The 15,111-nt window shown below is 36.3% G+C and overlaps 2 protein-coding genes across 2 annotated transcripts in view; one reads left to right on the forward strand and one right to left on the reverse strand.

Annotated features, from left to right (window-relative positions):
• ppt1 (palmitoyl-protein thioesterase 1 (ceroid-lipofuscinosis, neuronal 1, infantile)) overlaps positions 1–15,111 on the forward strand; it is a 230,959-nt gene that overhangs the window by 151,391 nt on the left and 64,457 nt on the right. The window lies entirely within an intron of this gene.
• eloa (elongin A) lies at positions 1,530–14,903 on the reverse strand. Its single transcript, XM_079879130.1, has 12 exons — positions 14,761–14,903; positions 13,368–13,424; positions 13,160–13,275; positions 11,844–12,340; positions 10,260–10,534; positions 10,077–10,188; positions 9,290–9,442; positions 8,917–9,014; positions 8,023–8,203; positions 6,345–6,471; positions 2,790–2,938; positions 1,530–2,137 (listed from the first exon to the last, which is right to left on the reverse strand). Exons 1-12 carry the CDS (start codon positions 14,830–14,832, stop codon positions 2,076–2,078), a joined length of 1,899 nt encoding a protein of 632 aa, XP_079735256.1. The 5' UTR covers positions 14,833–14,903; the 3' UTR covers positions 1,530–2,075.

Raw genomic sequence — 15,111 nt, forward strand, 5'->3', positions numbered from 1 at the left:
GTATTGATGGCGTGAAAATTATAGATAAAAAATGTAATAACTTTTATATTAGAGAATTATGTAGAATTACGTTATTGCCTAAATGCAAACCTTTTTGCAACTCAATGTATAATCAGATTGAATGGAAAGAGGTCTGGAGTTTACCCAGTAAATACTGTCTGACCAATAAAGTTAAAGAAATTACATATAAGATTATTCACTTGATTTATCCAGTGAGACAAGTAGTCTCAAGATAGATAGAGACATGGAAACTACATGCAACTTTTGTAATACAGAACATTTATTCTTTGAATGTGTATTTACCCAATTGTTTTGGATTAATGTTGAATATCTGATATTTAAATTCACAAAATTAAAGATTCAACTATCTGGTAAAGATATTTTTTTGTTATACATAAATAAGAGTATGGAGCAAAATTTTGTTGTTAACTTAATAATTATGTATGGAAAATACCACATACATAAGCAGAAATGGACAAATAATAAATCTAACATTATATTATTTAAAATTGAGCTTAAACATTATATTGAAGCCCTAAAAGATGCAAGAAATAAAAAAGCGAAACGGATGTATACAATTTTTGAATCCTTTTCTTTGTAATTTTTTGTAATTTTTCCCATGTAAATGTTTTTTTATTATTATTATTTTTTTATTATTATTTCTTTGATGCTATTATGAATGTAATAGATAATAATACATTGTGTTTCCTCTGTATTTGTATGTTGTTATGCAATAAATAAAAATAAAATAAAAACAGTCCGTTCTTCAACTGTTATTTGTTTTTTTTTCTCTTATGACAAATCCTTTCATAAGGAATATTACTTCATTAATCTGCTTCTTCTGTTAGCGAAATTTAGTATTCATATTCATTTAAACACCCTACTTTGGTTATTATACGAATTAAAATGTCTCAGATGCCACCAGTTAAATGCAATTAAAAATGTAAATGTATTATATAATCTGTTGCAGGTTATTATTATTTAATTTTATGTATTATGTGTATTTTGGATTCAATATGGTTCTGCTGTGTTGAGCTTTCAATGCCAGTTTTTTCTATGTATATTGACTGTTTTATGCCATTTTGTTGTATTCAGATTTTGCATTCAATTAAAAAAAAAAAAAAAAAAAAAAAAAAATCTGTTCCAATAAATTAAAGCAATTAAATTCATAGGAAAATTGCTATTATCTACTCACTGTTCTAAACCTCTAATCTACACTTCAAAAATGTTATGTTTTTGGCAGAAATACAGCATCTGGTTTTACTTTCATTGTATATATATATATATATATATATATATATATATATATATATATATATATATATATATATATATATATATAAATTAAAAAAAAAATTAGTGAACTAGCCACTAACATCTTTTGTGTTCCACTGACGAAAGAAAGTCATACAGGTTTGGGACAACGTGAGGATGAGTGAGTAATGCCGAAGTTACTGGATCATAACTGAAACAATTCAGCATAAAATTATATTAAATATACATTCATACACAAATAAATAAGAAAATAGTGAGAGCAACACATGGATTTTATTAAAAATGTCCATAGAACACTTCATAAAATCTATTAAAATGACTTGATCTTTCATTCAAGGCAAGGTCCAGGGCTGTCAGGTCCAATATTTAAAATAATAAATATGATGGTGAGGAAGTGTACAGTCCTTGAACTTTTTACATCTTATCTCATTCTCACTCTACCATAAAATCATATACTTAGTCCCATGACGATGCAGTGATTATAGTTTAGCAATTAAATAAACATGTAACAGTGAATCTGGGGTTGTGGTGTCTCATGGTAATCTGTAGTGTACCACATGTTTTCGGTGTTTGTGAAAAGCTTACGACATGCTAATAACAAATGAGTGTGGATGGTTGCTGATGCTGGTATTTTTTTTTTTTTGTGATTGCGTCCATTGAGCTGTACTGGTAATATTAAAAAGCATTAAAACATAAGAAGTGAGAGGGCATTGCACATTTCCTATGAAGCATTACAGAATAAAAGGTTTCTTCCTCCAGTTGTTCTCTCATATCACACACACATAAAACATTTTTCCCTTTTACCGCCGAGAAAATCTGTTCTTGAATGCCTTGATAGTCTTAGCCATCATAGGAGCAATTTCTGGAACAGAAAAGTGGTAAAAATGTTCAAACATTGACAAACATTGGACATGATTTTATCAACACCAATGGTTAATATACAGTAGTGGTCAAAAGTGATGTCTGGTATTTGATATTTGGTTTTAATGACCCTACAAGTTTGATTAAACCATCAAAATTAGGAAAATATTTATAATTTTTAAATATAAGTGCAAAACAAATCACTTAATGTTGGTAAGGCATTTATCAGAAAAAATTATTTGGCAAAAAAAAAAGGCAAACTACAGCAACAGGTTTTATTTTACCATGCAAAAAAATGCATAGAAAAACAAAAAGCTGACAGGAAAAATCATGCATTGACTAACATAATCAACTAATACTATTTTTGTTGGTTGTCTCTTGTTTTTGCATGCGTTCATAATTTCTTTGTATGAAAAGATTATGTCCAAAAATTATGTCCGTACAATTTAGCAATTGACTATGTAATGCGTTTACGAACATTAGAATAAAGGCTGAAGTTAATTTTCCTAGGCCGAACATCACTTTTGGCCACTACTGTACAATACATCCATTTCTATGAAAGAAATCATTGTATACAAGGAGCTAAAGTATATGTAGCTGTATATAAATGTGTAACAGCAGCAGCTGAGCGATCATGCTTATGTTTGACTCACTTTTGACTTGTGGTTTGTCTCTGGCACTGTGTCCACCAGCAGTGCTGGGAGCAGAGGAGCGCGAGGAGGACTCAGGAGGGCTGCTAACAGAAGACTGACCGACCTCAGCGGGTTTGCTATGGGAGCTGTAGTTTGTTGCTGGTCTGATCCTGCAAATGAAGAATCATGAATCAGCATCATAAAGTCAGCATGAAACGGAAGTTGCGGTCGTCTTTTCTTCCCATATTGTGACGTGTATCCGAGTGAAACGGCTTCTCGAACAAGAACAAGTATAGGGCGGGACTTGATTTTTTTTTTTCAAATAACAGCGTGCACGGATAAATCATTTAGAATATTTCATAACAAAAACAAGTATTGTCCATTTTGATTTCATGGTGACTTTAAGGTGTGTTCACACTTGTCCAGACCAACAAAAAAAAAAACTTTTAGTCCTGGTCCGCTAAACGTTCACACTAGCATTTTAATACCGACCTTAAATGCATAGGGATATGTTCACAACCTGATTGGTCGGCTTTTATTATGTATATATTTCGCAATGGAACTTAAGTCGGGTTCACACACTGTACGATTTTGGCCATGATTTGGACAAATTTTGCAAATCCTAAAAGATTCCTCTGACCCTAGGCTAAATTTGAAGTCTTTGATCGTTAATTTGACGTGTTCACCGACAGCCGATTAAAGGAGAACTCCGGTCAATTTTAACATTGAGTTCATTTTTTTGTAAATTTGGAGTGCTGTCAGTACAGAGAACAACGACAAAAATCGGTGTCACACCGACACCGTGTTATCCTCTTTTTAAAATTTGCACCCTGTTGACTTCAATGGGGCATTCAGCCAGCGCTCATACCTGTATTTACATCCTGTTTTCGGTCAAAGTCCACAGTAATCGATTGTCGAGTTCACGGGCATAGGTTTAGTACCTATTATCACGCGCGTGAACTCGACAATCGACTACTTTGGACTTCGACCGAAAACAGGATGTAAACACAGGTATGAGCGCTGGCTGAATTAACATCACTTTTATTCATATCTTTCACATCTACTGCAGTCAGATTGACCCGCGTTCACTCTGAAGGAATCACTCACATGACCTGTGCACTTGTAATGACACATCAAGGATGTTAAGAGGCTAAAAGCAGGTTTAAAACTTGCCCCATTGAAGTCAACAGGGTGCACATTTTAAAAAGAGGATAACACGGTGTAGGCAACACCGATTTTTGTCGTTGTTCTCTGTACTGACAGCACTCCAAATGTACAAAAAAATGAACTCAATGTTAAAATTGACCGGAGTTCTCCTTTAATGATTATTGCGATAAAGTTTTATTCTGGCAGTGTCAGATTGGACTCACAGTCCTGCAGTGTGACTTCTCCTATGACGACCGTCAAATTGTCTTCTTTTTTCAAGACAAGCAATGACCAAAATTAACGTTAGAGATTTCTTTGTAGCCACCATTTCAATCCTGCGTGTAACGCAGCTCACAGTCACCGAACTTGTCACTAATTGATGATGTTAAACTCCGGACGAGTTTTCCTGCGAGTCAAAACAGTGGCAGGAATAGAATGAATGGAATGAATAGAATAGAATAGAATGAAGCATTTATATAGCACTTTCATATGTACTACTGTACACCCAAAGCGCTTTACAATCACATCAGGGGATCTCTCCTCAAGGAATCCATCCTTTACACACACGAACAAAGATCAACATCGCAAGTATGAGGAGAAAAAACAGGAATGCTTGAGAATTCTGTCCTTTTTAAGGTCACATCTTGTGACATCACGTCCTGTTTTTGGTTCATTTTAGTGCTGCACGATTAATCATATTGCAATCGCGATGTGAAGCCTATGCGATTATATGACGCAAAATGCTGCGATTTTATATGAAATAAACAAATTACGGCTGTTAATGCAATTAACGTAGCATCTGTTAATTTTTTGTCATCCTTTGGCTAGTGTTACATGAGGACGCTTGTTTCCGCCACTGAATAATAAATAAATAATAATAATAATAGCCACTTTTTATCTCACAATTCTGACTTTTTTTCTCACAACTGCGAGATATGAAGTCAGAATTGTGAGAAATAAAGTCGCAATTCTGAGAAATAAAGTCAGAATTGCATGATATAAAGTCGCAATTGCGTGTTATAAAGTTAGAATTGTGAGATATAAACTATTCTGAGGTAAAAAAAAAAAAAAAAAAAAAAAGAGACTTTATTTTCCTTAGAATTGGACTTTATATCTCACAATTGTGATTTTATATCTCACAATTCTGAGAAAAGAATTTTCTTTTCTCAGAATTGCGAGATATAAACTCGCAATTATGTGTTATAAAGTCAGAATTGCGTGATATAAAGTCGCAATTGCGAGAAAAAAAGACTTAAGACGCAATTGCGACTTTATTTCACGCAATTCTGACTTTATATCAATTCTGACTCGCAATTGTGAGATAAAAAGTCGCAATTATCTTTTAAAATGTTTTATTTTGTGGCGGAAACAAGCTTCCATAGTTACATGATCCCGCTCTTATTCATGCGAAATGCTTTTAAAGCATTCGTGCTCGACAGCGGCTGGTCTTAAAGGGACAGTACACAGGAGCCACTAATCATCTCTGTCGTTAAAGTTAATCAAAGAACAAAGGGAACAGAGAAAAACAACTTTAATAAGGCTTAGTCTATATATAATTTATAATTAATGCAGCACAGACTGTTCGATAACTTTATTCAATTTATGTAGGCTATATGTCCTACATGTTAGATAGGAAGGGCACAGGTAAATATGATATGTGAGGGTTTATTTATTTTTTTATGGGTTTATGTGAGAATTGTTTGAAGTTTAGCTAAATTAAAAGTTGTTATATTTTTTGAAGCCTAATAAATGATTTAAAAAAAAAAATTGATAGCTTTCAATTGCAATGACGGAATCACTGTGATGTTGGATGGCTATAATTACTGTTTAAAATGTTGTGTGTATGTCATTTTTATCCAGACATCAATGGCTTATTGATCATCATAGGTGTTATCAATCATTTAGTTGTTGTTGCTAGTTCGAGATGAGAAATAGGCTACACATTTCAGCATTATCACTAATCTGTGTGTGCATTTTCCTTGAGAACCAAGCAAGATGACTCAGGAAACCATTTGTTTATTATATCGCAATCGCATATCGCAATATTGACCTCAATAATCGCAATATGACATTTTCCCCAAATCGTGCAGCCCTATGTCTTTGGTTCGTGTTGTCTTCATATTACATTCGAACTGCACCGGAGTTTGTTCGGAAGTGGACAGAGACCCATCCTATAAGTGATCTCGGTCCACTTGTTTGGTGCACCATGGTTCAGATGGCAGCGTTCACATGAACCACACTAACAGAGCAATCGCACCAGAGTTCGTTTTAATCAAACCTTACCAAACCTGAGTGTGAACACACAATAAAATGCAGTTACAAAAAAAAAAAAAAAATCGGAAACTTTGGGGGGGGTTGAAGAAAAGCCGATTGTCAGCAGGAACATCATGATAAAGATGAGTGTGTGTGACTAATGCAGCATTCACTCACCTGGCAGATGGAGGAGCAGAGCTTGTGCTGGTGGAACCATTCTTAGTGCCAAACTTCTCTTGAAGACGGAGGATATTCCGTGGAGGCTTTGCGGCCGAGTTAACATACGCCATTTTAACTTGCCGTCCTGTTAAAAGTCAATAATATATTACAAACATTGATTGTGAGCACTGGTCACTGAATCCACAGCCACATTTTTATTTCACATATTTTTTGCAAAAAAAGTCAATTGCTTAAACATATTGAGTTATAATGCTAAGATATAGCAGTATAATGCTAAGAAGAGTGTTGTCACGATATGCAGAACAAAAGGGGATAAAGACCTCAACTTTCCAGTTTTTTATCTGTCAGGCAAAGTGCTAGGTGTTTGTAATAAAACAAAATACCTGGGGCACTTCCTCACAGATCAATTGTCTGATGATGATGACATGTACAGGCAGTGTCGTATGCTTTATGCTCAAGCTAACATGTTAGCAAGAAAATTCTATATGTGTTCAGACAATGTTAAGATAAGGCTCTTTCAGGCCTATTGTACTCCACTCTACACTGCCCCATTATGGGTCAAGTTTAAAAAGACAACCATACATAAGCTTCAGGTAGCCTATAATGATTGTATGCAGATATTGCTTAAAAAACCTAGGTGGTGTAGTGCAAGTGAATTGTTTTGTAAGGCAAGAGTCAACACTTTTCAGGCTTTATTGAGAAATCTGATGTACAAATTTATTGGTCGACTGGATGGTTCTCAGAATGGTATTATTAAGTTACTGGCAAATCCTAGTAAAAGTGTTGTGCGATGCCAGTCACATCTGTGGAAGCACTGGTATAACTGTCTTTTATAATTGGTAATTGTTTTTTGTGGGGTCTTTTTTAATTTTATTTTATTTTTATTTTTATTTAGGGAGGGGTTGGGTGTCTGTAATGTTGTATGATTTTCTAATGGACCCTGAGTCTGTCAATAAAGTTGAACTGAACTGAACTGAACTGAACTGATTGAGTTGAATTAACTGGATGATATGCTGATTAATTAATTGAATTATCTTCATTTGGGGGAGTTTCTCACCAAATATTGAAATGGATGATATTCAAAGACATGTCAGATAAGTAAAGCATTGAATAGACATAAAAAGTGACTTAAAGGTGCAGTAAGCGATTTCTGAGAAACACTGTTGAAAGTGGATAGGAACAAGCATCACAACTAACTTGTAGCCAATCAGCAGTAGGGGGCGTGTCCTCTCATGATGGGGGAGGAGAGAGAGCAAGAGGGAGATTTGAAGAAAGACTGTAGAAAGAGAGATGGCTGAGAGACATTACAAAAGAGAAAAGCTCAGAGGAATACCACTTCCTCGCTTTATTTTTCACGAGCATTATTTTGCTTCACTTCTTCTAAAATAAAGAGACATCCACTGCATTGTGTGTTTGTGCATTCTGAGGGCGGTGCAATTAAAGGAGGGTGCGTTTGTTTGGATTGATTTTAAAATATCAACAGTGTTCAACATTGAGTCTCAGAATTTGCATACTGCACCTTTAAGTCAAATATATATGTTTACTATACAATAATAAATTTCCCCCAACAAGTCTTGCATTAATTTTTTTATGAATTAAATTGCCAGCTTTACTGAAAAGTAAACATTTATGCATTAACTTTGATCTGAATGCACTGACTACTGCCGGCGAGCACCTTTAGGTTTGTTTGCATGGGCAGAACTGATGTTCATCGTGAGCTTGCGCAGACGTTCTTCCCGTTCTTCATGGAGCCGGAGATACAGCTCCCTCCAGGATTCATACTCTTGAGGAGTTTCCCGTTTAAAATCCCGCTGGCAGTGTCTCAACCACAGATCATCTGACTCTTCTGTGAAATACTGAGAAGAGACACTTGCAATTAAAGATTTGCCCAAAATGAGCTTAAAATCTTCATAAGTTTTAATGGGAAAACCTTGCATGCAGCGTTAATCTTGAGATAAATAACTAATGTTCAAGTAAGCTTTTTAAATGTTTTGTAAGAAGTCTCTCTTGCTCACTTAGACTGCATTTATTTAATCAAAAACTGTAATATTGTGAAATACTATTAAAAATTTAAAAAATATTTTTTTATTGCAATATATTTTAAACTGTAATTTAATCCTGTGTTGCAAAGCAGAATTTTCAGCATCATTACTCCAGTCTTCAGTCACATGATCTTTCAGAAATCATTCTAATATGCTGCTTAAAATGCCCATATTATGCTATTTTAAAGGCTCATAATTTCGTTTTAGAGGTCTCTAACAGTAGGTTTACATGCATCCAAGGTAAAAATAAAAAATAAAATGTACATTTCCTCATAACATACAGTATATTGCAACATCACCTCTTTTCTCAGTGTCTGAAACAGTTTGATAAAGCATTCAGTCTCTAAAGCTCGCCTTTTCAAGAGCCTCCTCAGCTAAAACTTTAGTAAAATTATAAATGTCTTTACTGTCGCTTATGTTTAATTTAATGTATTAATATAATGCATGTAGAATACCACAACAGATGTGTGATTAAAACTGTGAAATAGATAATCTGCACGTGACTGTTGACAACATGACACACACACCTGATTACACTGCTCAATCCGGTAAAGCTGCTCAGGCGTGCATCTCTCCAGAACCGGCTCCAGAATCTCAAATGGCACTCCGCCCACTTCATCAATTGCTAAAAAAAACAACAAGAAATGCTGATTAATTTTTAGGTGATTTATGCGGTAAACACTTCAGCTTCACTGAAACATCACGACATCCTTTACAGCGATTTGAACATGCCAATTTAAAGTGCGGTCACTGTCACCAGATTTTTTCACACACAGCCATCTGTGACTCTTGAGATGTGATTTGTTATGTAATATCCCATAAGGGCTAAATACTATACTGAAGTGTTTAATTAAAATATTATTAAAACAAATAATCAGAGAATAAGAATCATAAACTCACAATCTATGTTGTTCTGCAGGACTCTAATGCACTGATCATACAGAGACATCATTTTCGGCAAATACGCGGACTTGGACCCAGAGTACACAACCATTTTGGAGTTCAGCCTTCGACCTGCGCAGCCGAGGTCCTCTTCGTCATTTGACACAGCGACTGAAGGAGAAAAACATGTTGCTTTGAGTCAATGCAGACAGAATCATTGGGATGTATACACTTCTTTTGATTTCAATTCTGTTTCTTTCAGGTTTGTTAGGCAGTTTGATTTAAAGGGGCATATTTTGTCTTGATTTTAATTTTGGGCTCTACTAGAATAGGTTTTCATGCTTAAATGTAAAAAAAAAATCTTATTTTGTCACACATTTGACATTGTTGCAGCTCCTCTCTTCCCAGTCTGTCAGTAACGCTCTGTTTAGTTCCTGTCTCTATGAAGCCCCTCCTTCTGAAAGCACACTGTGCTCTGATTGGTCGGCTGGACCAGTGTGTTGTGATTGGTCAAGCGCTTCGAGAGCCAGTTTCAACACACTACTAACTAATGTAACCAGGCCCCGCCCCTTTATTTAGTGGGAATTATTTAAATGAGGAATATTGTGACGTTCCCTGAAGAAAACTCAAGACTACAATGGGGGCGTTTCAGGGAGTTCAGAAACTGACACTGATAAAGAGAATAACTCCCGCTGGAGGGACTTTGTAACTTTGCAGAGCTTTTTCATGTTTAAACAGCAAACATTACACACTAAAGAACATAATAGGTCCTCTTTAAAGTGTTCTAAAACTAAAAAACACGTACTTTTGCGTCTCTGGGGGGACAGTGGCGTAAGATCAATGGAGGGCAGTGGTCTGTAGTTGGGCTGGATGGCAGGCAAAGAGATATCGGGCAGCATGGGAACCACATCCACTACCTGGAGAAATAATGATTAGAAATCCTTTGACAAATCCCATCACCCCACCAGAATAACAAGTTCAGCCTCACCTTCCTGCGTTTCTCTGGAACAGCAGGCGTGGTCACGGAGGAGGAGGATGGCTTTGAGTGTTTACTGCTGGTCCCGTTAGCCTTGCCAGACTTCGAGGAAGCCGAAGGAACCGAGGCAGGAGGCTGAGGGGGTCGCGAGGGCTGCTTTTTCTTCTTTTTGCTCGGGGTCGGGGCGTCGTACGTGAGGAAGGATTCAAAAGACATGGTTGGAGCTTCAAATGGCTCCTCTTCCTCGTCCATTTTCTCTGGAACTTCCCCCCTCTCCCTTGATTTTCCTTAAAGACAAAAGCAGATCCAACTTAAATCGTATACTTGGAATAAACAAACAACTCATATTCAGAAAGAACGTATTAAATTGATCAAAAGCGACATTTATAATCTTACAAAAGATTCAATTTCATATAAATGCTGTTCTTTTTGGACTTTCTATTCATCAAAGAATCCTTGAAACAATCACAAAAATATTGATAACATTGATAATAATCAGAAATGTTTCTGAATAATTTCTGAAGGATCATGTGACACTGAAGACTAGGGCTGTCGCGATAACCGCAATATCGCAGTACCGCGCTACTGACAAGCCAAACGCAGAGGAATTCAAGTAACCGCAGCAACCGCGATATTCACGTGTTTTCTTTTCTCATAAGGCTATAACCTTCTTGTTTTGAACTTCGTGCATGTGTATTGAATGTTAAATAATTTAATAATGATAATAAGACGTGGTGATCATGGTTTTATCATGGTGATTTGTACAGAGGCTTCGTGGATTTGCACTTAAGCCTAAACAGACAGTAAATGAGAGAGATCGACTGAGCGCGTGCGATTACCTGCGTCTGTATTTGAGGTCAAGTCATACTCGTGAAAAGGTTGCCGTGTCCAAGGAAAGTTAAATATTTGTCCTGTCATCCTTTTAACGTTTAAAATAAAGGGTATTTACCATGAATGGCATCAGCGACAGCGCTGGTCAGCATCCACAGCGCGAGGAACTCGCGGTCGCGGGAAACAAAACTCAGTGAGTCACGCATTGAATTAATGCCATTTGTTTCTATTAAGTGAAGCTTCAGCGTTACCTATGCAACGCATTGCTGGTCAGCTGAGCCTTGAAAAGTGGAGCTCAAAGTTAAAAATAATTAACCTTGTTTCATTACTATCTTTTAATGAATCAATCAGCGTTTTTGAACGTGTTGTTGAATGAATGGTTTAATGACTCACTCAAAGACAGTCCGTTGCCGTAACAACTGCGCGCTGAGTGACAGGCTGTCAATGCGCAGATACGCTGTTTAGTTTCGGTTTATTTGTTACTGAAAATGTACTCGTTTTTGTGCATGCTGACCACATCGTAACACTTATTTATATAGCAACAAATAAATCAAAATAAATTAATAAATGCGGTAAAACCGCATATCGCGCTATTGAGCCACTCATAATTACCGCAAGGGAAAATCCTTCACCGCGACAGCCCTACTGAAGACTGGAGTAACGATGCTGAAAATAGTTGATTTTAAAATGCATTAAAGCAGAAATTGTTTTAAATTGTAATAATATTTCACAATAATATTTTGGTGAGCATAAGAGACGTCTTACCATCACTTCCTCCTTTCTTTTCCTTCTTGCTCTCGTGTGAGCTTGAATGTCGATCATGTTTAGATTTGTGACTCGTCCCACCCTGTTGCTCTCGTTCGGCTCTGTGCGTCCTCTCCTTGCTGCTGCCGCCACCCGTGGGTCGGTGCTTCCGTCTCTCCTGTTCCCGAATGTCTTGGGAGCTGTGCTCTCTGACTGGCTCTTTGTGTGGCTTGTTGTGTCTAATGTCATTTCGTGGGGGACTAGGCTCAGGCTCCGGCTCTGGCTCCTCTTCCTGAGGGCTTTCATACTCATCTGACTGATACCCCCTTGCACTGCCGTGTCTGTACTGTGAGCTGTAGTGCTGTGGAGGCGAGGGCGAGTAGCCATGTTGGTATTCCATCTCGTCGTGTTGCTCCTCCTCCATAAGTGGAGGTTCCTCGGGAGACCGTTCCCGGACTCGTTTGTGCCCTCCAGACTCATTAATGCGTGAGTGGGAACGCCCCTCCTTTACAGTTGGTCTATTCATAAACATGAACCATATATAAACTTATTCATCTCTTATCTCACAACATTGCCAAGGTTCCAAAATGAACACCCAACAAACATCAAATTAGAGTAAAACTCATCAGCAGTGGAAACTTATATTCACTACGGGTCATTAAGATTTTCTTATAAGAAATTAATACTTTTACCATTGAATTGACAGTAAAGACATCTATATTGTTACAAAAATATATACATTTCAAATAAATGCTGTTCTTTTGACATTTCTATTTATCAAAGAATCCTGAAAAAAATTATCATGGTTCCCACAAAATAAGTTAATAAGTTGCTTTTAACATTTATAATAGGAAATGTTTCATGAGCAGCAAATCATCATCTTAGAATGATTTCTGAAGGATCATGTGACACTGAAGACTGGAGTAATGATGCTGAAATTCAGCTTTGATCACAGGAATAAATTACATTTTAAAATATATTACTATATATTACTATATAAATATATAACTATTACTATATTCACATGGAAAATATTTTTCTGAATATTACTGTTTTACTGGATTTTTGATCAAATCTATGCAGACTTTATGAGCATAAGGGACTTAAAAAAAAACTCACTTTCCCTAAACTTATATATAAAAATATTTATGGCCCAAACATTTTTCTAAAATCACTCGCCATTAGGCATTTGTGGCAAAAAGTTAAGCCATGAGCATACTCTAAAGAACAGTTGTTTCAGTTTCTGTTTTCTTTACTAAGTAGTTCTGCATTTTCATGACCTAAAAATGTTAATTGCAATGAAATTACCAGGTAATAGATCACTTTAAGAAGCTTACCTGTCTGCAGATCTCTCTGGCACCAGCTTTTTCCACTTGGCCACAAGGTTCTTCGCAACCTCCCCAGCAAATTCATGTTTGCGCAGAGAATTCACAGCCTTCCCAATGCCAGTTTCCTGCAAGAATCGGAGAAAACATAAACGTATTAAAAACTAGAGATCAAACCAAAAGTAATAGATGTGAAGATAAGCAATATTTTTTATCTTACCACCAGGATGTCTACTGTCATGGGCAGCTCCCCCAACCTTTTGAGGGTTTTCAGAAGCTAGACAGAACAAGGAGGAGGAAAAATATAAGAACGCATCTCACAGACAAAAGATTAATTAATCCATTGTCATGATTATACAGTATATATATACATATATATATATATATATATATATATATATACAGTTGCATTGACCGTAATAAGCATATATGGCTGATACATTTTCTCATAACACTCACCATTGCAAGTTATGGAAAAAATTTTCATTTTGGACCATGACAACAATATTGTAAGGAGCATATTGTCAAAATGATCAAATCAAGCATTTATCTGCACTGTTTGTGGACAACTACACTATTCTTATTACCAACAAAAAATCACTTACAATGTATTTAACACATATAATAATAAAATACTAATCGCATCATTGTATAAAACTAAACCTAACCACAGATAAGAGATGCGAGCATAGTTATATATATACCCAAATTAATGCTGTCAAATCAATTAGTTGCATCTAACATAAATGTTTTTGTTTACATAATATGTATGTATACATATTATTATATTTATATATTATGTATTTATATATTATACTACATAGATGTATAACTCTTAGAAAAAATACTGGCAGAACCATATCATGCACCATGATATGTACATATTTCAAGTAATTGTTCATGCAAAAAAAAACAAAAAAAACATGGTAAGAACATGGTGCAGTGTCCAAATAACACGGTAGTACTGTGGTATTTTTGTTGTACATAGAGACATCTGTGTAAATAGCAGTAGTGTTAAAGTTATTAGTTTGTGGTATAGTGTCAAAGACTAATTTTTAAGCAAGAATTACCAAACCAGAAATGTAAGTGCCCTTAAAGTGTATTCGTGGCCTCCAGAGGAACAGGGGGGTCGCATCGATCTGAAATCGGCTCTACACAATAATGCCACCTACGTAGGCAGTTCACTAAATTTGAGACACAGCCTTAATGCAACTGCATTGAGTAATGCGGAGGAATCGTGTTTTATAGAGAGTAGCATGCACTCTGCTGCACTATCACGGCCTGTCTTGATCTGTCACTGTTATCATATTTAATCGCTGTGGTTGTCATTTCTGCTAAACTGAGCACTAGCTCCTTAGAAAGTGTGTGATTCTGCTTCTGCTGAGGCATATCTAAGAAGAAGAAAAAAAAAACTCCATCCAAATTGATCTATCAAATCGATCATTCATTTCACGGTCTTCTGTTGTTGTAATTGTTATACGTGGGATTTCTGGATAGCAATTTTGCACGATCCTCAGACTAGCCACGAGCAGAAGCGCGTATAACACAGTCATACACGGTGCGAAAGCGTCGACGTAAAGTGTTGGCTTCGTCTCGGAGAGAGGGTGTATTACCTTGCGAGGCTCTTGATTCTCATCGAGCCTCAGCCGCAACTTCTCGACTGCTTCCATTAGCTCCTCCGCCATGTTTACAGCTGGTACATGTTGCCCGGAAGTGGGGGCCTGCTGTTGTTTCAGACGAACTTCCGTCACTCCGAATACAGAAACCGGAAACACGTCATACTGCTGTCATAAAGCCATCTTGATCACTCGATGAGGTCATGATGTATTTATCGTTAAGCTTTTATAATTCAAGGTTGTGGGTATTTCAGATACATCCTACTAAGAGAGGTTAAATAGAGTGGTCAGCTTTTACTAGCAAATATGCGTATAATTTGCAATCGCTTTATATGATGAGTATGATGA

The sequence above is a fragment of the Squalius cephalus genome (genome assembly GCF_949319135.1).
Source record: "Squalius cephalus genome assembly, chromosome: 8".
In the NCBI taxonomy this organism is placed as follows: Eukaryota; Metazoa; Chordata; class Actinopteri; order Cypriniformes; family Leuciscidae; genus Squalius; species Squalius cephalus.